The sequence below is a fragment of the Cornus florida genome, unplaced genomic scaffold, assembly GCF_030987335.1.
Source record: "Cornus florida cultivar Cherokee Brave unplaced genomic scaffold, ASM3098733v1 CherokeeBrave_3.0.0_Hap2_Chr11, whole genome shotgun sequence".
NCBI lineage: Eukaryota > Viridiplantae > Streptophyta > Magnoliopsida > Cornales > Cornaceae > Cornus > Cornus florida.
Genome location: NW_026775581.1, coordinates 21,153,111 through 21,173,734, shown reverse-complemented (window position 1 = coordinate 21,173,734; position 20,624 = coordinate 21,153,111). Strand labels below are relative to the sequence as shown.

General features: G+C 34.8%; 2 protein-coding genes across 3 annotated transcripts; one reads left to right on the top strand and one right to left on the bottom strand.

The window, feature by feature from the left end:
* The first annotated feature begins 840 nt into the window (after positions 1–840).
* On the top strand, positions 841–4,949 carry LOC132286513 (E2F transcription factor-like E2FE). Of its 2 annotated transcripts, none has more exons than XM_059788866.1 (11): positions 841–1,284; positions 1,379–1,446; positions 1,583–1,635; positions 1,728–1,805; positions 1,912–1,965; positions 2,066–2,180; positions 2,364–2,431; positions 2,522–2,594; positions 2,698–2,759; positions 2,884–3,295; positions 4,547–4,949. In XM_059788866.1, the coding sequence occupies exons 1-11, from the start codon at positions 1,193–1,195 to the stop codon at positions 4,636–4,638; spliced, it is 1,167 nt and encodes a 388-aa protein (XP_059644849.1). In that variant the 5' UTR covers positions 841–1,192; the 3' UTR covers positions 4,639–4,949. The 2 variants fall into 2 exon arrangements, with proteins under 2 accessions (XP_059644849.1, XP_059644848.1); XM_059788865.1 differs by having other exon boundaries at positions 2,686–2,759.
* A 1,983-nt stretch (positions 4,950–6,932) lies between these two features.
* On the bottom strand, positions 6,933–15,040 carry LOC132282485 (uncharacterized). The gene is made up of 15 exons (XM_059784187.1): positions 14,457–15,040; positions 13,870–13,967; positions 13,500–13,600; positions 13,324–13,402; positions 12,866–12,926; positions 12,638–12,684; positions 12,426–12,518; positions 12,221–12,311; positions 11,183–11,231; positions 9,118–9,234; positions 8,889–9,036; positions 8,020–8,112; positions 7,870–7,938; positions 7,261–7,303; positions 6,933–7,176 (listed from the first exon to the last, which is right to left on the bottom strand). The coding sequence occupies exons 1-15, from the start codon at positions 14,512–14,514 to the stop codon at positions 7,076–7,078; spliced, it is 1,248 nt and encodes a 415-aa protein (XP_059640170.1). The 5' UTR covers positions 14,515–15,040; the 3' UTR covers positions 6,933–7,075.
* Between the last annotated feature and the right edge of the window lie 5,584 nt (positions 15,041–20,624).

Sequence of the window (20,624 nt, the reverse complement as noted above, 5' to 3'; positions counted from 1 at the left end):
GCTTGGTAAGATTGTGTATTTGAAATTTTAATGGTCTCTAAAGAAAATAATAATAATAATAATAATTTCTTTATAGTAAAATATTGAATTGGGTTGCAAAGAATCTATATTTAATATATATTTTGAAATTAAATTAGAAGAAAAGTTAGTTTTAAATTTTGAACTACTACGCAGAATTTCAATTCCAAATTGGGGAAATCCCATTTTGCCAAATGTTGATTTTTAAAGGTTGTTAAAAAATAATATACTTTTTTTTTAGTTAGTAACGTTTCCCTTTTTGAAGAAAAATCAGAAATTGTGGCAAATTTTAATAAATATGGTTTTGACTAGTATTTGATGAGAAAATTAGAATAAAAATAGAAATAATTCAATGGTTAAGCAAAATTAATCTCCAGTTTCCAAATTTCCAAATCTAAATTTGCAATTTTTTCTTTTTTCTTTTTCTCAAGACAAACATCAAACAAAGGAAATCTCAACAAACGTTAGAGTTGAGAATAATTATAAAACAAAACACATATATTGAAAAAAAATCAAAGCAATCAAACTTTAACTAACTATTACAAACCTCAAGAGAATCAGATTCAAACCAGCACTTACACAACTGAAAAGTTTGAGCCCATTAACCTTCATTTATTAATTCATTCCATAAATGATAAATAGTTCTGTATATATTTAAATTTAATATTCGTAAATGGTAGTAATTATGAGCGAGGGTAAATGCGGTAATTCGAAGGAAAGAGGAGCGTCTTTGTAGATAAGAAATACTCCACTACAGAAATAAGTTGGTATAATAAATTTGAATTCCCGCTTAGAGACACCGCCTTTCAAAGTTTCAAAAAAAGTGAAAGATCAGATCATCCCTCCAAACTCCCAAACCCGCCAATCTCAACACACTCTCTCAACGGTCTCTCTCTCTCTCTCTACAAAACAGCACTACCTGTTTCATCACTTTCATCATTCTCTTCCTTCTCTCCTCTCTCCTCTCGACTCTCTCTCTAGACACACCACTGTGGAATCCCTTACATCCGTTACTTTCTCTCTCTACAAACACCAATCTTGCATCCATTCTTTCTCTCCACAAGATTCTTTTGCATCTCTCTCTTCAGCCGTAAATAATATTGTACAAAACCAGCATAATCTCTCTCTCTCTCTCTAACTGTGTGGTTAGATTTATGCTTAGATCTGTGCCAAAATGGCGTTATCGTTATCTGCTATGAAAGAGTCTGCATCTAGGGATTATACCTATTGCAGGAAACAGAAATCTCTTGGTCTCTTATGCACCAAGTAATTTTTCTCTCTCTAAAAATTCTCCCCCCCCTCTCTATAAATTCTCTTTTCATTTGGTTTTTTCATCTTTTTGTTAAATGATTTAATACAGTTTCCTGAGCTTGTACAATCGAGATGATGTGGAAACGATTGGACTAGATGAGGCCGCATCACGATTAGGTTTTAATCTGATCTATAATTTGCATTATATATATATATATATATATATATATATATATATATATATATATATGTATGCATGTATGTATATATGTATATGAATGTGTATGGATTATGTAGTTTTGTGAGATTGCAGGGGTTGAGAGGCGGCGGATCTATGATATTGTCAATGTATTGGAAAGTATTGGCGTAAGATCTCTAGCTTTCCCCCCTTTTGTTTCAGCATCTTGAATTCTACAGATTGTGTTTTTCCTGAGCCTATTAGGGTTTGATCCGTTCAGGTTCTTAGAAGGAAGGCAAAGAATCGCTATTCTTGGATTGGGTTTGGAGGAATCCCCAAGGCTCTGCAACAGCTCAAGGTTTTTTTTTTTTTAATTCATCTCTTTTGGTTCAATTATATGCCAGAGCTGACTTGAAGTTTGAATCTAGCTTTATGATTTTTACTTGCCCTTTATGCTCTGTCAGGAAGAGGGTTTGAGGGAGAATCTTTGTTCATTGGAGGGCAATAACAAAACAAAAGTATGTTAATGGAAATTGAGTGTCTTTTTGTGGGTACAATTTTGCATTTTGAGTTATTTCTTATTTAGCTATTTTTTTTACTTTCTCTTATTATTATTAGGTTTCAGTTGATGATGATGGTGAAGATGAGAAATTTTCCATTCTCAATACTTCGACTCAGAATGACAAGTCAAACCCTAATTCGAATCCTAAATTTTATGTGTTATCCAGAGCTGGTAATTTTATAAAACAACTACAATAGTCAGCTGCTACTTACTACTCTACTTAATATTTCAAGCAATAATTCTAGATTATATATAACATTGTACTGATTGGACTGGTCAGAGTTGCACTGTAATGTTATGTTGCAGTTCTGATAGAATGCTGAACTTAATTCTCTAGTGATGTTTTTTTGACAGATAACAGAAAAGAAAAATCTCTGGGACTTCTTACACAAAATTTTATCAAGCTCTTCCTTTGCTCCAATGTATGTTGGATTCTTAGATTGGTGTTTTTTTTTTTCCCTTTAATCGATTTTTTTTTTTTTTTTTGGATTGAGTTAATTCACTCTCTTTAGGTGGAGATAATCTCCCTTGATGAAGCTGCAAAAATTTTGCTTGGGGATGCTCATGATCCATCAACGATGAGAAGTAATCATTCTTCACTTTGTTTTTCCTATTCTGAAATTTTTAATGATGAAAATTATATATATATTCTTTCACTAACGCTCTAATTCATAAGATAACTCTGCAGCTAAAGTCAGACGGCTTTATGATATTGCAAATGTTTTGTCTTCCATGAATCTCATTGAGAAGGTACGTTATTGCCACTAATATTTGCTGAAAGAATAGGAGCAACTGTTAGGCATCAAACCAGCATATGTCTTAAATATAGTTCTATAAATTTGTACCTCACTTTTGAGTCATGAATGATGCACAGACTCACCATGCAGAAACAAGGAAGCCTGCCTTCAAGTGGTTACGTGCAAGAGAAACAATTGAGAATGTATCTGCAAGTGATTTGGTATTCAATGAGTCTAAGAAAAGGACATTTGGGACTGAGATTACAAATACCAGCTTCAAGAGGAGCCGGATGGTTTCACCATTTGATGGGAATTTAAATCAGGCTTCAAAGATGCAGTTGCATGCCCAAGTCAAATGTGAGGGTTCGGAAAATGAGGCTGATTGGAACAATGTGGAGCAGGATTCAACACAGGTCTTAAAGAATTACCAGTTCGGTCCTTTTGCTCCTGTCAGTGTGCCCAAACCCGGTGCTACCGAGAATGGAGTGAAACAAGCTCGTGATTGGGAAAGTCTAGCCTCTACCTATCGTCCTCAGTATCACAACCAAGGTATCACTTACTGCTTCATTATGCATTTAAATTATCCTTTGATGTTGTGCCATTTATCATATTCTTACCCACCTGATGATGATTACAGTTAACTAATGGGGCATTGCTAGTCTGGAAAAAAGATCATAAATTTGGCTCTGGAATTTGTTATAATTTACTATGTGCAAAAAATTTAGATTCTCACCAGGAATATTGCTAATTTTCTCCTCTAATATTATTTTATTATTTTCTTTGTCGAATGGTTTGGCTTCTGTTAAATCATTTTCTCCTGAGCTGGCAAAATATATTGATACACATTGGCTAGAGAAGAGTGTTTTTTTTTTTTTTTTTTGCTTTTCTCAGTTGATTTTTCTCCCTTTAGCTACTAGATTACAGTTCACTAAGTTTGAAAAGTCCAAAGCATGCATACTAACCGCATAGTTTGGACAGAGTTTTCTTAATAGCTTTTCACCTCTGAAGGTGTCAAAGGCCTACAAGCCTTAGTTAATCTGAAATCCATTTACTTGAGGTTTCAGAGAAAAAGACTGTTATTTCTATTTATGGATTTAGAAAGTTATACTATAAGCTTTTAGGGGTATGTTTACAGTGATCTTCCTGATCCCTTGTTTGTCCATGGTCTGAATTGTACAATAGGTTTCATACTGCCACACCACACTCATAATAACAATTTTGATCTCCCAATATAAGCCTCTTAAAGCTGGAGCAATGAATTAGATCCTCTAATTCGTAGTAATTTTTGAAATTACTAGTTTTAATTGGGAATATATCTTATAATATGTCCAAATGAGCATTGGCATTAAGTGTCCACTTTAAGTAACACCTATTTTTTTTCATTGCTTCTCTCAGTTTCAAGCTATGAGTTGCCTCAGAAACTACATCTGGTTTCTTTATGATTCTTCAGTGTTTCACATGGAAGCGTTGTAATCATGGTATTCTGAAGTTGCTGACAAGAACTCGATACAAATAATCTTTTAGCACTTCCCTACTCCACCAAAGTGCACTCATATTAGCGATTTTGATATCCAATATTGCCCTATAGCCACTGAAAACTAGAGCAATTGATTAAGATAGTCTAATTTATATTACTTTTTGAAATTACTCGTTTTAATTGGGAATACATCTTATAATATGTCCAAATGATCATGGCATTGAGTGCCCACTTTTAGTGACTCCCATTTTTTTAATTGCGTCTTTCAGTCTTGTGTTACGAGAAGCATCAGAAACACTAACTGGTTTTTTATTGTGTTTCAGCATTGAAAGATCTATTTGTTCATTACATGGAAGCATGGAGATCATGGTACTCTGAAGTTGCTGACAAGAACCCAGTACAACTAATCTCCTAATACTTCCCCACTCCCCCAATAGGATTCTTCAACTGATCAAAGTACACAACAATAGCACTGAGATACAATTCTTCTTTATAAATTGACAAAGAAGAGATGGCCTGATGTTGAATGCATATTCTCTATGCGTCGGCTGGAGTGGTTATCCTCGGGAGAGAGATATGGGTGGATGTTGAATGCATTCACATGAATGTAATGCTTGATTCTCAATTCATTTCTTAATTTGTTTCTGTTTTGATACACACCTTCACGAGGATGTCTACTGTCATTCTTTCTACTTTGACTTAATTTGAATATAATGGTTTAGACCAGTGGTTGTGCCTTTCAAATTCAGGCTAATTGACAAGCTTCATATGCTTATTAGAATACTTTCGGAGACCTATGCATTTGACAAGTGAAAATCAGGTATCACTTGGTGGCAAAGGTTAAATACTTTTCACTAGTCTATTAACCCAAAACCTTGGATCTTGTTGTTCCTAGATTCTTAGTAAGCCTGCAATGGAACTATAGTTGCTGGTGTAGAATGTGCATAATTCTTGAGAACACGATAATAAGTCATTGGACTAGCAAGCACTCATCTTATGCAGGAAGACAGATTCTTACTTGTGAGCTCCCACATCTTCTGGTCATCCATCTTTATCCTTCCCAAGTGTAAAAAATGAGCTTAACTGCATTTTCAGGAGGTGTCTTTGGTCAGGTACTGAAATGAAGGAGTCAGGTGCTATGCTTGGGAAACAATATGTAAGCCTACCTGAGAGGGGTCTTGGTATCCCAAAAATAGTGATATCCAACAGGTTAGGTGTTACCAGGGGAAGACTTATCTCACATCGGATTCGGATGAGAAGTAAAATGGGTATATATGTAAATTGCGTGTTAGTGCCACAAAATAGTTTAAGTTTTTGGGTCGGATCGCGAATCACCCAATTTGTTACAGTTGTTATCAAAGTCAGACCCAGACTCAGTTCTTGATCTTGTGTCACGCCAAGCGTCCGGCTTGGCTTGGAGGGCGTCGTAAGTTCGGGTTGGGGAGAAATTGAGAATGTTACAAGAGGAGCCTTGTCTCACATCAGATTCGAATGGGAAGTGAAATGAGCATATATGGGTTGAGTGTTAGTTCCACTTAATAATACCTTCGGTCTGTTACATTTAACATTACGAGGCACGTTTGGGAGATTTTGATGACAAGAAGCAAAGAATTTTTGGGTTAAGTCGATGAAAAATTACCTCAAGCTCACGAAGCACCGGTCCATTACATCTAGCATTATGAGGCACATTTGAGATTCTTGATGACAAGAAGCAAATAATTTTTGGGTGAAGTGAGGTGAAAAATTACCTCATCTATCTCAATCTGGGAGCTCAAAAATCCTCATAAATAATAGTTCTTGGAGTTAGAGGAGATTACGACTCAGGAAATCACACTCTTTCCTTCCATCGATTATTCTAAAAACAATCTTCTACTGGAATGCCAATACTGCAGCCAAAATGTCAACAAGAATCTCCCTTGGCATCGACTGTTTATCATCTTTGGGAGGAAAGAAATGCTCGAGTGTTCTGCAAAACCCGATCCTCTCAGAACTCTCTTCTCGACAAGATTGTGCAATCCATTACCATGAGACTAATCGCGCGCCCAATGAAAGGAAAATGTTTCATCTCAAAAAGTCATGCATGACTGGAATTTACCTCCCTCGTGCATTCATCACCCGCCGGAGCCACCCGATCGGATTGCCACAGAGCCCCAAGTTTCAATCATTGAGCTTTGTATTTGGTACCCACCGGAATTGTGTTTCAATAGTGCACCGGCTAATTGAATAGCCTTTTGGGCTGGACTTTTGTTTATAATGTGTCCTAGCCTAAACTTAAATGTCAAGAGTAAATTTCTACAATGCCAGTGGTGAAGGTTACAGTTAATGCTTGCCTATCCACCACCGGTAAACTCCTCCGGACCGGACAGGTGAGGGATGAACAAGCCTACACGCTACATCACCTTCATTCTGTAACAATGAATGAAAATCCCTCCCATTTCTCTAATGCCTGGAACGTAGAGAACGGATAAAAACTTTTACAGAGACCTGCCAGCTAATAATATGAAGAGTAAGTAACATCAATTGTTGATCTACAAAATGTAAATAATGTAAATTGGGGTGCTCTGTCTCAATTTGGCATAATAAAAGAACCAAGGATGGGATGAGAAATGTCACTACCAAACATTCCATAATAGAAATTTGTAAATTGTAATTGTTGTAATAGCTACAAAGTCCAAGTCCACCATAACTAAATGCATCTCAAAAACCAAATGAACAAAATAGAGGAATCAAATTTCTATTATTCTAATTCAGAAGATGTTCATTTACAAATTGTAATAAAAAATTAAGTAGCAATCGCAATAACATATATATATCTATATATAAGTGATAGGATCCCTCTTTGTCTTGCTTTACTATAGTATAATTTCTTCTTGAACACTAACATTTAGAGTCTTGTTGGGAAGGACAATGCTGTTGACCACAACTACTTCATCTTCAACGGTCACAGCTTCACCTGGATCAGGGAAGAAAAATCACTTGGGACTATGTACTTCACAAATGAATTTGAAATTATGAGTAAAATACGTCGAGAAAGTACCAAGAATTGTAATTCCAAGTTTTGCATTGTAATCTCCTGCAGCCTGAAATCAATTGATCAAACTTGAGAAATCTACAACTACAAATTGAAAAGGACAAGAAAAAGGACAGAAGGCTCTTTCCTTTCACCGCACCAAGAGTTACAGAACTAGAAAATTCTTTCTTGTGAAGTAGAAAAGGGAATGAAAATTAGAACAATCTAGGGAAGACGAGAAATCCATGCAAGAGAAAATGGAGATTTACTTTAGCAACCTTAAAGGGAAAAGACAGAAAGTCTTGACCTTTTAATCCAAAATCTTAATATAGGACATGCATTTTTCAACTATGATATCTATTGTTTACTTTACCAACCTTAATGTCGTATGGTCTGCCTGGATTACATTATAGTGATAAGAAGATGAAAGGAATAATAGTAAAAAATAAATAAAAAAAACATTGGGAAAGAAAATGGGTGCTCCAAACTCGTCCAATCCTGATCTAAACAGGAAAGATGATTCTTTTGGATCCTAACATGGAGTAACTTGATTGGTTAACGAACAACCTTTGTGATGCTAAAAGGCAGTTTCTCTCAAACAACAAGAATATCATTACAAGAACTTTCTGGACTTGCCTGGACTCGGGACCATCTCCCTATAGAAGATTTCCATCCAACGATTGCATGAATAACAACAGCATTCTCCTGAGAAAGTTAAGTTATAAATGTCAATTCCTAGGCAAAAAGTTACTCATGCTGTTCATATCTTTTAATTTGGTTGAATACCTTGATTTCAACATCATCAAGGATGATACAACTAATGAGCCTCACACCTGCTCCTATACGAGCATTTGCAGAAACTGATACATTCGGACCAATCTGTTCCAAAGTTGAAACAAAAGAATGAGTTCTATAGATTAGGAAAATAGTTAGCCAGAGCAAGACCACAACTAAGGATAATTGCCAGCCACTGTCTGCAAGAGGCACTTCATCTTAATTTTTTAGCAAGTACCTGTGTGATAAAGCTTCAAACAAATTCAAGAATGGACAAAAAATTAGAGGGAAGTGGGAACGAGAAATTGGCCTACATCTGATTATTCATGGTAAATCAAGAGCAAATAATTGTTTCTGTTTCCAAGTCCAGCTGACCATCAAAAGAAAAGGTGGGAAGAAATAACCTACTTAAGCCCATTAGTTTCCTTCCAAGGTGTAGATTTCCAGGTAACATATATAATCCATTTGAAATTATTTTTAAATTACATTCAAGTAATGCAAAACTAGCATACATTCATGCATTACACGAGGTGTCAACCTGTTTAAGCATGGTAAGAATGATATTAATGTCTAAGTTATGGTATTTCAAGCAGCATCCATGTATCATGAACTAGGAAAGATTGGAAAAAGAGAATCCATGTGGCCGAAACTGTTTGTACAGGATACAGGCACGGATGATGATGATGATGACAATGACCCATGTATCATGAACATGCATCACAATATACAAATTATTATATTTATCATTATAAGACAGAATACTTGCATGCAACGGTATTATTCTTAACTCTTATATAATTCCAGAACATTAAGACGATGTCATATTGAGGAGATTGCGTCAATCTTCAATACTTGAGTCAAAGAGTTTGAAATAAAATTACCTTGGCAGTTGGATGTACTTTTGCTGATGGATGAATATAAACATCACCAACAATGGTGGCACTCTTTATACCATCTCCACTTGCCAAAAAATGTCGGGAGGTGAACCGAAATTGGGCAAGAAACAGAGCAGAACATTTCAAAGACATGCTGAAAAAATATAACTAGAAAAGAGTCACAAGTTGCACTGCTAAAGAGGAAAAAGGAGACATTTAAACAGTGCAGGCTTACCCAGGAGTCTTGATTTGTTCCCAGAAGTCCATTGTTTCATATGTATATAACTGCTTTTTTCCTGCAAGAGGTGATAGGATATCTTGATCCAGTCTTACAAAATCTGTAGGAAGACTCCTGTTAAATAAACTTGTATCAGGGAGGAAACTGAAAGAAATCATTTCATACTATTAAATCAAATGCAAAGGTAGCATAATAACCATATCCTCAAGTAAAATATTACTTTAGTATCTAGTAAAAGTAATTTAGTACTTGTCATTAAATACTTTCTATCATATGATACCTTTATGGTGTCTAAATCAGGACCAAATACATATAACCCCCAAAAATCCCCAGGCCTAGTAACCTGTCTCCACATGTTTTTGTTTTAAGGCAGTCACTTTGTGCAAAAACGTAAAAGGTTAAGTATTTACGTAATTCGTCCCTTCCAAACTCAAATTGATTGGACAAGCCAGGTGTTTCCTTCATGTTTGAAGGCACTTACTTATTATTTTAAATAATGACATATGAGTCAACCTGGACTGGATATACTTCTCAGTCGGATTCAGCTTTTCCAACCAAACCAAATTACGTCAAATTTGTCCTAATTGAGACTAGGCAGAACAGGTTACCGTTCGACTGTCTAAAAGGGGCCAGAGATGGTAGGCAAGTTCCATCCAAAATCATTATCACATTTTCTAGAGCATACCCATTTTTTTTTTTTTTTTTCTCTCTCTCTTAAATCAGATATCTACACAGTAGCTGTAAATGTGTTGACTACTTTGCCATTAACAGTGAAACAAGGTTATATACTTTTAGTTGACATTTTCATCTGCTTTCCCCATAGACTCAGCTAGGCATATTGGGTGAAAGATCAAAGTGCAGTTTTTCTTTTTCTTTTTTTTACCTGTTAGAGGATTTAAATATTAAAGTTACACCCTCTCTAACAACTTAAGCTTATAGAGTAGATAGTGGTTATTTATCAAAAAAAAAAAAAAATTTATAAAATAAAATATTTATCAAAAAAAAGAGTAGATAGTGGTTAACATGGAATCAGAGTAGGCAAGGTCCTGAGTTCAGATCTCACCCTCACCTAATAATTAAAATTGAAACACGTGTTGGCCCAGAAAAATGTGTTAGAGGATTTAAATATTAAAGTTACACCCTATCTAACATCTCAAGCTTTTAGAGTAGACATTGGTTAGCAATACCAAAGGCCTCATAGCCTAATAGATATTAAGTGAGAAGTTTTGGGCTGGTGTTTAAAAGGGAAGGGGTTATTCTTACTGCTGTCGGGTGAGAGAAAACAGAGAAAAAAAAAAAGAAGTAATCCCCATTACAGTCTCCCCACTAATTCACCATACACTGATTTTTCTCAATAGCATGCCGAGAGTTATGTAACCAACTAGAAAAATGATAAAACAAACAAAATGGTGTCAATTTTCACCATAAGATATTTGAGGCTTCTAGATAAAAAATTATTTTTTTCAGCTTATAATTACCTTTCTTCCAATTCCCAATTAGCATATTATGTAATTGACCAAAATGAAAAGATAATTACACAGTAACCCACTTATCTTTCACTCCATTAGAAGAATATGTTAAAATCAACACAATTTCTTGGAAGAGATTTACTACTGACATAATAAGCTGCTCATATGCTCTACAGTGGCAAATTAAAACATCATATAACAAGACTGTCTCAGGCTCCATTTGTTTGAGTGTAAAATATTTTTCGGAAAATATTTTCTGTGTTTTCTAGTGTTTGGTTGTTGTAAAATATTTACAAAGAAAAAAATAATAAAACCTAACAAAATAACTTATTCATTAATTTTTGGTAGGCTATTTTACACGCCCCACCCGATGGACTCGACCTCAACCTTGACCTAGACCTTTGCCAAATACCGAAAAATAAAAATAAAATAAAACATTTTACATGAAAAAAGAAAATATTTTCCTTGGAAATATTTTAAGTCGAAACATACGGAGCCTTAATGTTACCATTCCGAAATTAAGAATAAAATAACTTTGGACAATTTTTCTTTTTAAAACAAGTGGACGTTATAAGCGAAGAGAAAGGTCATACCTTGCTGTAAATTGGAGGGCTTCAAAACTGGAGGCACGTCTTAGATTAGCTGCAAACAGTTCTAACATCAGTATCATGAGTGAACACGTCTCTCCAGCAATTATGTTTCCTTATCATCTAAAGATTGACATCACAAATCTATAGTTTGGTAGGAACTTTAATACCATCAATGCTATTCTACATGAAACTAGGGAAGGGACTGGGTGCTGTTCGGCCCCAAATGTTATCACATATGGTTACACAGAAAGGAGGAATATTTATAAATATTTTCTAAGAAAGAGAGGATATGAATTGGATAATAAATCTATAATATAATTATTCTATGCTATGAATTAAAATTAATTTATATTTTTGAGACTTATATATTGTAATATAAAATTTGTTGTTTCGAGACAAAAAAGACAAATCAAGTTCTCATATGGATACCCTGAATTATGGAAAGAGAAAATAATCAGGTTAAAAAGTTGCAAAATACATAAAATATAAATATGGAGCTACATATATATATATATATATATTGAAAAGTTTTCACGACTCCAAGCAATAGGATTTGACATTGTGTGAAGATGAGTTAAGCATCTCACAACTGATGATAATGTAACTTATACTAAAACCAAGTAGTAGATAAGATAAAGTTTATATCTAATTAGTAAGTTCTCATACAAAAGATAAAAATTACAGAACAACAAATTGTCAAAAGCACCTTGAGGATGGCTTGACTTGGGGCAAGATACAATTATAAGACAAAATATGGTTTGCCTGAGCTATGGCCTAAGATAGAGCACAATGGGAAAACATGATTTATGCAGATGACCCTAAATTGTCGGGAAAAAAAAGCTTTATTAAATTGAGTATCATTCCCAAATTGTAAAATGATGGAGTTTCATATTTTGAAATGTAACTTAACATGCCCAATAATTTTTTATTTTTTATTTTTAAAATAAAAGAAAGAAAGAAAGAAATAAAGAAAGAAAGAATCTAACTTGCCAAAATGTTGCCGTACAGCTTTTGGCAACATATGAAAAAGGCCTCACTGACCTCTGTCTTTCCGTTGTGAGGAAACACCTTGAATGGCAGTGAAAATATCTGGTGTAAATACGTAAACACCACAATTTATTCGGTCGCTTACCTGAAAAATTAACAACAGTAGACTAAAATAAAACAGAATGGCAAACAAATATGATTTTTTAACTCATAATCTAGAATTAAAAAGCAAAAAAATGTAGTATGACACTGTACGTACAAAAGTTTCAGGTTTCTCTGTGTAATGCAACAACTCATTGGTTATGGGATCAGCCACCAGTTCCCCAAACTGGTTTGCTGACTCAGCGGAGACCTGCACGGGAAATTAGAATTGAACCTAGCATGTGAGAGGACAAATAATTCCAGAAGACAAAAGGATGATGTACAAGCAGAAATTCTCTATTCAGACAGCCTCTCCATATGCTTACCAACCTTGATCACCAGGATTGTTCCCATCCCACCATATCTTTTGTGAGCATCTGCAGATGTGTAAGGCAATGTGCAGTAATTAAAATTTCTGATCATCAAGCGCAACATAATAATTAACAACCGCGGTAATTAAGATTATGGCCTAGCTTACATAACAAAGAATCAATATATAAAACAGTTTTTGCCAGTGAAAATTTGGAAGGCACAATGTGAGCAAGTAAAGAGTATTACCAAGCATCTCAGGAAGTGGAAAACTGCAGCAGACATCACAGTTCAGCAAAAATATATGTGACTGCAAAGCAAATTACAAAGACAATATTAAAACTCATGATTGAGAATGAATAAGAGATAATTAAAACTTTAAAAGCAATGATTTTTTTTTTTTTCCCTTTCCTTTTTCCATTGATGTCAAAGCAAAAGTAACAAAACTACCAACACTAAACATTTAAAAATGAAATAAATATAAAATTTTCAATTATGATAGGGGTAAAGAGGGGCCATTGCACAAAGAAATGCTTTTAGTTTTGGCTTCCAAGCAATAGAAGCACATTTGAGCCCAAAAGTTGCCACTTTGTGCAAAATGATACTGCAAATTAGGCTACACTTAAGCCACCCCTCCCAGCACTCTGGAAAGGCGGGGAACCAAAAGAAGGTAATGGCCTTTAACTATGATAAGTGAGGGCAAATACCGGGTTGTCTTCCATGATCAGATCTCTGAAGTTATAAAGTCCACCAGCTGACCCATGTGGCTTGTCCTCTTTCAAGTATCTAATAACATCATGATCAACAAGATAGAACACTGAGAACCAAAATTCAACAGCCATTTTTGAAGTGTAAACAAATTTTAACTTTACCAAGAGGTTACCTGACAGGTACTTTAAGCTCATTAGAGATTGAAGAGACATATAACGCGAATTCTCGCTCCTCGTAGAAACCAACAAGATAGATCTGTGCTAAGTTTGGAATCTACACCAGAGAGTAATAAAAATGGCTATGATATCCATATACCACAAACTACATGCAGCCAAAAATGGATCTTTTAGTTTGCTCATGTAGATTAAATACCACATGCTGTAAAAGCATAATTTAGAATTATAACAGAAATAGTAATCTCAAAACTCTGCATATAAATAAAACATAAATAAGAAAATAACCTATCAATTTTGATGTTCCTTACATGAAATCAAAAATATAAATTTACTTTAATGAAAAAAATCATTCAAGAATATACGTACTCTTTTGCAAGCAGAGATTGGATGATGAACCATAGGCTGTCCAGCAAGTGGAAAAAGTGGCTTTGGAATATTCAATGACAATGGCCGGAATCGAGTACCTGCATATCAAATTAAAATATTTATTACAACAATTCAAAGAAAATGAACAAGAGGGTCTCATTGGTCTGCACAAAACCAACACTTCTGCCAATTTATGTATATATTGCAAGATGAATCTCATTATATGTAACAAATTTGAAATTGCCTGATTAATATCAAACTATTAAAGGAAGATGTCAACAAAATTGAAAGGATAAAAGGAAAAGGTCATATCATTCAATTCTAAAAGGTCAAAAAGTTCAACATACTAACCAAACTACCACTACTCAAAAAAATGTCAATTCAATTCTAACAAGTCAAAAAGTTCACAACACTAATCAAACCACTACTCAAAAACTATGAACCAAAAGGGTGTCATTATCTAATCCAAAACATCAACAGCCAAGCATTTTTCAGAATCTATCAATAAAATTCAATAAGGACGAGAAAGGGTCTCATTATATTCAATCCAAAAAAAACAATGCTTTAAGAGCAGAAGAATTCCATACCTTTGGTCGGCCCACCCACCATGATCACAGCAACCACTCTTTCCTCTGAGCTCCCCATCCCTCACAAATACAAACCCTAGATCTCTAATCTATAAACAAGACCTTAAGTGAACAGCTTCAATACAATATAAGTCAGCTCTTATTCGTAACCACCATATAAATTCATAGTCGGCAGAGATCCCAAACTCTCTTTCTATATATATATATAGATAGAATATATTAAAAAATAGTGTATATACGTATAATTCACGTGATTGATTGGTTCATTCCCCGAAAAGAGGTTCAATTATTTTAAAGGCAAAAATGTTAACAGTGATAATGTAGAGAAGAGAAGGTGAGCTCAAGAGACAGCACTGAAGCACAGTACAAAAAGTATAAAGAATTTGAATTTATAATTATAGAGAAAGTGAGGAGATCCACTCGGTATTGGTACTAAGAAAGAGATTTAGAGAGAGAGTGAGACAGATCTAATAATACCTGGTGGAGACGACTCAACAACGCCACCACCCGCTTAACGATAAGTACGCAAGGGGCCAAAAGGGTGCGAAGTTTCCTCTCTCTCTCTCATGTGTCCCTTTTTCTTTCTCTCTTTTTTTCTTCAAGTCTCTTGTATGTGTTTGAATGAGATACTATATCATATTGTTAATGTTAACATCATGGAATAAAGGAATTATATAAAATAAAATCATACTAACTAGTGAAAGAAGTGACATGTCATCTATAACTTTTGATTGTAGTGACTAATTTACCAAATGAATTTTTGTATAAAATTTTGATTTTAACATTTCTACGGTTTTTCTTTATTTTTTCCTTGCCACAAAATTTTTTTATTTTTAAGATAAATTACACTGATCTATCCTAAGATTTGGGTAATAGTGCGTTTGGTAACGTTTTCGTTTTCTATTTTTGTAATCTTAAGAAAGCAGAAACATGATTTTGCTTTCTTTAGTGAAAATAGAAAGCATAAATGATGTTTATTAATACTTGTTGTTGCCACAAATTTGAAAACATAAAACAATAACTATGTTTAGTAATACAATATATTTGTTACAAAATGTACATAATATTCTTTAATTTTTTTTATTTTTTTCATGGCAAGAATTTTAAGAATTAGTGATTATAGAGGAGGGTAGATGACTTGAATACGAACTCTCAGACACAGGGAGCAATCCAACCACTCAGACACTTGCTTCCATTAATATCAAAAAGCCATAAATCTAGAAAATCTAATTTAAAATTATAAATCTTAAAAATACCCAATACACTATAAGTACAAAATTAGATATACTAAGACAAAAATATTCCCACCAATTATGTATATAAATACATGTATATGCATGATGTATACATTTTTTATGTGATATATAATATATTTAGCATATGATAATTTATTATCAATAAAAAATATTAAATAATATATCTTATACGTAATAAAATATATATTATGTTATAATATTGTAAATTAAATATAATTTAATATTTACATATAATATAATATAGATATGATATATAATAATATAAAATATCTACTGCTTAATAATTTAATAACATTATATTCTATATCAAAAATTATTTTGTCACAAAAAATAATTTACATTATTATTTAATATACTATATATTAAAATATATTTTTATCAAATAAAAAATAATATACAATATTTTATATATTCTATATTAAAAAATATATTTTTATTAACATTTAATATGCAATTTAGTATATAACACAAATAATAAGAATTTTATTTGAAATGAATATTGCCTGTGCAGTAACATTAGTGAAAATGTTTCTGCACGACAATGCCAAAAACATAAGAAACATCATTTTGATGTTTCCTCTTTTCTTCACAAAAATTGAAAACGTTTTCAGTTATTGAAAAACAAAAACATTTTATTGAACGCGATTTTTGTTTTCGTTTTGCTTTTTTAAAGGTTGATAAAAGAAAACAAGAAACGTTTCTCGTTACTAAACGCAGCCTAAATTACATATTGATAAATCGTTCAACGTTTATTATTTTAACTTGCTTTAAGATTTGACGTGTGTGCTCAACGATGCCCTTAGCATTTTCTTTTTGGTAGACCTGTTGATCATTTTTTTAAATAATAATTTTACCCTTCCTTATTTGAAAATATCTCCCTCTTGCATGAAATGAGGGCATTACCAGCTTTTCACACTCAAAGTTATCTTTCGGCCATTGGCGAACTCATTTAGGGAAAGATCAAAGTAATAAACGTTGAACAGTTTAGGTCAGTATAATTTTAATATTTCCATTTTCCATCATTTTCCATTTTTTTCCGGAATTTTTGTTGTTACAAAGGCATTTTCGTTTTTTACCGTTTTGTGTACCGGGCACTGTGGAGTGTGTCGGTTGTGTCCGAGAGTTGTTTGGAGCATTTCATTGAGTCCAGGACTCTTTGAAATGCAAGGGTAACCATTTTTGCAAGCGCTACCGGAAATATCGCGTACGGGGGCGTTGGTTGAGTTCATTTGCATCGCATTTATTTATTTTTGATATATTTTATGTGGTTACGAATTTTTATATGTGTATATCTATATTATTGTGGTGGAAGGAAATTAAAAGAAAAGAGAAAAAAAAAAAATTGGTGGTGGGACCCACCACCCACACAATTTATGGCCAAGAGAGATCCCTTTGATCTCACATCTCTCTCTCTCGCTGGTCTTTTTTCCCCACTTTTCTATCAAAGTTATAAAATTTGATTTCTCCCTCAATACTTGGTATTTTTGAGTGCCGTTTGCGGCAAATTAAAAAGCTCATCGAGATCTACGATTTGATCGGAGCAATTTCTTATTTGAAGCACTTTAGGAAATTCGTGAGCTAGGGCTCAAATTGGGGATTTTTGCTTGTCTTGAGGTAGGGGTTCCTAATTCCCAATTTCTTGTTTCCGTGTAAATTTTCTTTCAAAATTTGATGTCAAGCATGCTTAATTTGAGTTGATTACCCTTAAAATGATGTAATTGTTGTATTTGAAGTTTGTGATCATGTGTATTGATGGAATTATGTAATAAGCATGCTTAAATGTTAATTTCCATGCCTATGGTGTTTATTAATTTCCTAGAAATTGCTATAAAGAAGCATGTTAAATTGTGCAGTGTAAATTTCCTTTATTTTCACATTATTGGAAAAGCATGTAACATGCACTCATGACATTGGGCATGAAAGAAATGGGCAAAGTTATTTGAATTGGAAAAAGAAAGGGGTTTTGGGAAGAAATTTGATTAAATGGTTTTGAGAAAACTCTTTCGTCGCGAAGTCACCAAAGGGCCGGTGTGTTAATATAATCTAGAGGGAATTAGGGAGATTGCCCAGCGTGGTTGAGCTATCTGGGCCCCAAATGACGCTGCAGAGGTACTAAGGGTCAGGGACAGTAGTCAATCATTCTCTCTTGTCGCTGCGGGGTCACCAACGGATGGGTTATATTAACAATTTGAAAAGTGATGGATGATTTTGAAAATGGGGAGTGACATACATGGCATTGCATCCATGGCATGCAGATCCATCACAAGGCTAAGGAGGACTAGAAATCCATTTTTCTGTCATCTTTTATATATTTGCCATTTTTTTGTCAAGTCTCAAACCATAGTAAAGTGTATTCATTTTGTGAACTGTAGTCATATATTGTAAATATAACACTTGGTGGTATTTTGAAGTAAAATGAGACTATAAAATTATTTCTTGATGAAAGGGTAATGAAGTTGTATTTCGACCAATTATAAATATCTTTCAACTGTATTATATCATGTTCTATTGCCGTGAATTTGGAAATTAATGGCAAAATAGGTCCAGTAGAGATTTGGCTCACAATTAACATAGTTGGAGTCCATTCCCGAGGGTTCAGGGGTGTGAGGTCTTGTTTCGGCCGGCTGACCCTCACCATCAGCAGACCGAAACCCCAGGTTCGGCTGACCGAACCCCCTCCACCAGTCGACCGACAAGCTTACAATGTAAGTCCCAAGAGTATTCATTTTTCCCATTGTTTCAGCCGACCGACCCTGCTTTAACAGTCAGCCGATGAAGGCCCATCAGCCGGCTGATCATCCCTTTTGACCTGTAATGTTTGACCATTACTGTAAGATTGTGATGTAGGGTATTTTGAAACCTGAAGTGAGCCTTATGACGGTTTTGGACATTAGAAATGAATGTATGACCTAGCTGACCTCGTGTCAGGGCAAGGACCCAATTAACGGTCCGGACCCACGGGTTCGGGTCGTTACAAAATTGGTATCAAAGCTTTAGGTTCGAATACCTTTCGGACGATGGGTAGTGGCTTACCTAGAAGGGGTAGAGGGTTGACTTGCATCGTTTAGGTGCCTATGTGTTAAAGTGCTTAAATGCTTGAGAAACATACCAACTTGTTTACTTGCTTACCTGTTTATTTACTTACGTAATCACATGCTTATCTGTTTATAGTTTTGAGGGCATGCCTAATTGCTAAATGTTCACGTATTTAAATGCTAAAATTTGTGTTACATGGCTATGTACGAGGAATAGTTAGATGTTCTAACCGTGTAAATGAAATGTGAAAGAAAAGAAAAATATGTTGATTGTGTATGAGGAGTATGGTAACGGAAGTGGTAAGCACGGGGTGTGCAGTTTTAATTTAAATGCTAATGTGACAAGTAATGAGCATGGTATATGCCAACGTGTTTCATGTAGTATTATGGGTTTTATTCATTTTGTATACGTATATGGCCTTGTTCTTATGTGGTTATACAGTTAAGCATTGGGATGGTTGCTAGTACGGTTGGGTAATTGTCACGGCATTGAGGGTTGTGTAAGTTTTAACTTGAGTAGGCGAGGAGCTCGGTTGCTCCAGGGTTATTTGGGTGCTGGTTCTTGTCGGACTAATGGCGTAGGCTTCTAGCTCGTGGATTGAGCTATTTGGCATATAGTCATCCTGATCTTTTTAGTTGCATTTTGTGCGATGTTTAGAGCACGACTTTAGAACGGATTCATATTTCATTAAAAGGTGCCCTTGTTGTGTGCGAGTTTCATGTATTTGTGTATGGTTCTGGTAACCGTGGAGGTCAAGTGTACGAGTAAGGGTTTCAATATGACTTTAGGAGGTCGATGTTTACGACTCAGGTCACGGTTTGGTGTGGAGGTTCTTTTCGAACCAGTCGTGGTAGGTGTGACGAGGGTTGTTTGAGTCACGAGTGTAGTTTATGGATTGTAAAGGTGTATCTCGAGCATTTTGGAACGACTTAAGGAAGTGTATTAGTTTTGACTGTCATGGGAACTTGTTGGATCTTGCAGGTCTATGGTGATTTAGGACCGGTTGTCGGATGTAGATCATTTCATGGTCTTAAAGGAATCTATTTTGGAGACTGGTTTGTCGAGGAGTGATTCTTATTTAGGATAGTTACAGGAGCGTGTTACGGGTAATCAACCCTTGGTGAATCGGTTGCATGGCTCAGTCGATGAGCGGCGTTTTGGGTTGGCACGGTTGTCTAGAAGGTCTCGAGGTGAGGTATAGTGGTCAGTTTTAGCTGTGTAGTGCAGGATTGTGCGATAAGGCAAGTAGTACGGGGTCCTTGGAGTGCTTGATTGTTTATGGATGAAGTGATAGCTGGTGAGTACCGTGTTATCAAATGAATTGTGTTCTAGAATTTAAAAGCTGTGGATTTGGGTTGTATTTCAGATTGCGTCAGGCGTACCAGGAGTTAGTGCTTGTTGTTTGAGGATTCGAAGAGATAGACTAACGATTGGAGTGATTGAGACGAGGTTGATTTTGTAGGTTAGTTGGTAGCCCCATTTGATTTTTGTCGAGGCCAAGAGTGTTCTAAGGAATAGTGAAGAAAAAAGGTAGTGATGTTGAACCTGGAGTGTGAGGTTTTCTCATTTAGGCACGTAGATCGCCTTAGAAAGAGTGATTTAAGTAGTTGGTTAAGTATTAATGATTGAGTGCATTGTTGGTGGTTTTGAGCATTATGAGATTGTGCCCATTTTATTTCGAGAATTTGTCGGCATGGCATTGCCGTATGGAGGTTCTTTTCTAGTGGTAAATAGTGGTTGTTGTGGGGAGTATCGAGAGTTATGCTTGTTCTTTTGTTGCGATGATATTATCTTAAGGATGTTCGAGGAAAAATCTTTTAGTAGTGGCTTGATGGTCCGGTGGGATGACAGGATAGAACTGTGGTTGGAATGAGTG

Excerpts from the sequence above, each read along its gene's own strand:
- LOC132286513 (XM_059788865.1), top strand. The coding sequence starts at position 1,193 with ATGGCGTTATCGTTATCTGCTATGAAAGAGTCTGCATCTAGGGATTAT. Across the intron at positions 1,447-1,582 it reads TGAGGCCGCATCACGATTAG|GGGTTGAGAGGCGGCGGATC; the intron begins GTTTTAATCTGA and ends GTGAGATTGCAG. Across the intron at positions 1,806-1,911 it reads AGGCTCTGCAACAGCTCAAG|GAAGAGGGTTTGAGGGAGAA; the intron begins GTTTTTTTTTTT and ends ATGCTCTGTCAG.
- LOC132282485 (XM_059784187.1), bottom strand. The coding sequence starts at position 14,514 with ATGGGGAGCTCAGAGGAAAGAGTGGTTGCTGTGATCATGGTGGGTGGG. Across the intron at positions 12,519-12,637 it reads GAACAATCCTGGTGATCAAG|GTCTCCGCTGAGTCAGCAAA; the intron begins GTTGGTAAGCAT and ends TTTCCCGTGCAG. Across the intron at positions 7,304-7,869 it reads GGAGATGGTCCCGAGTCCAG|GCTGCAGGAGATTACAATGC; the intron begins GCAAGTCCAGAA and ends AATTGATTTCAG.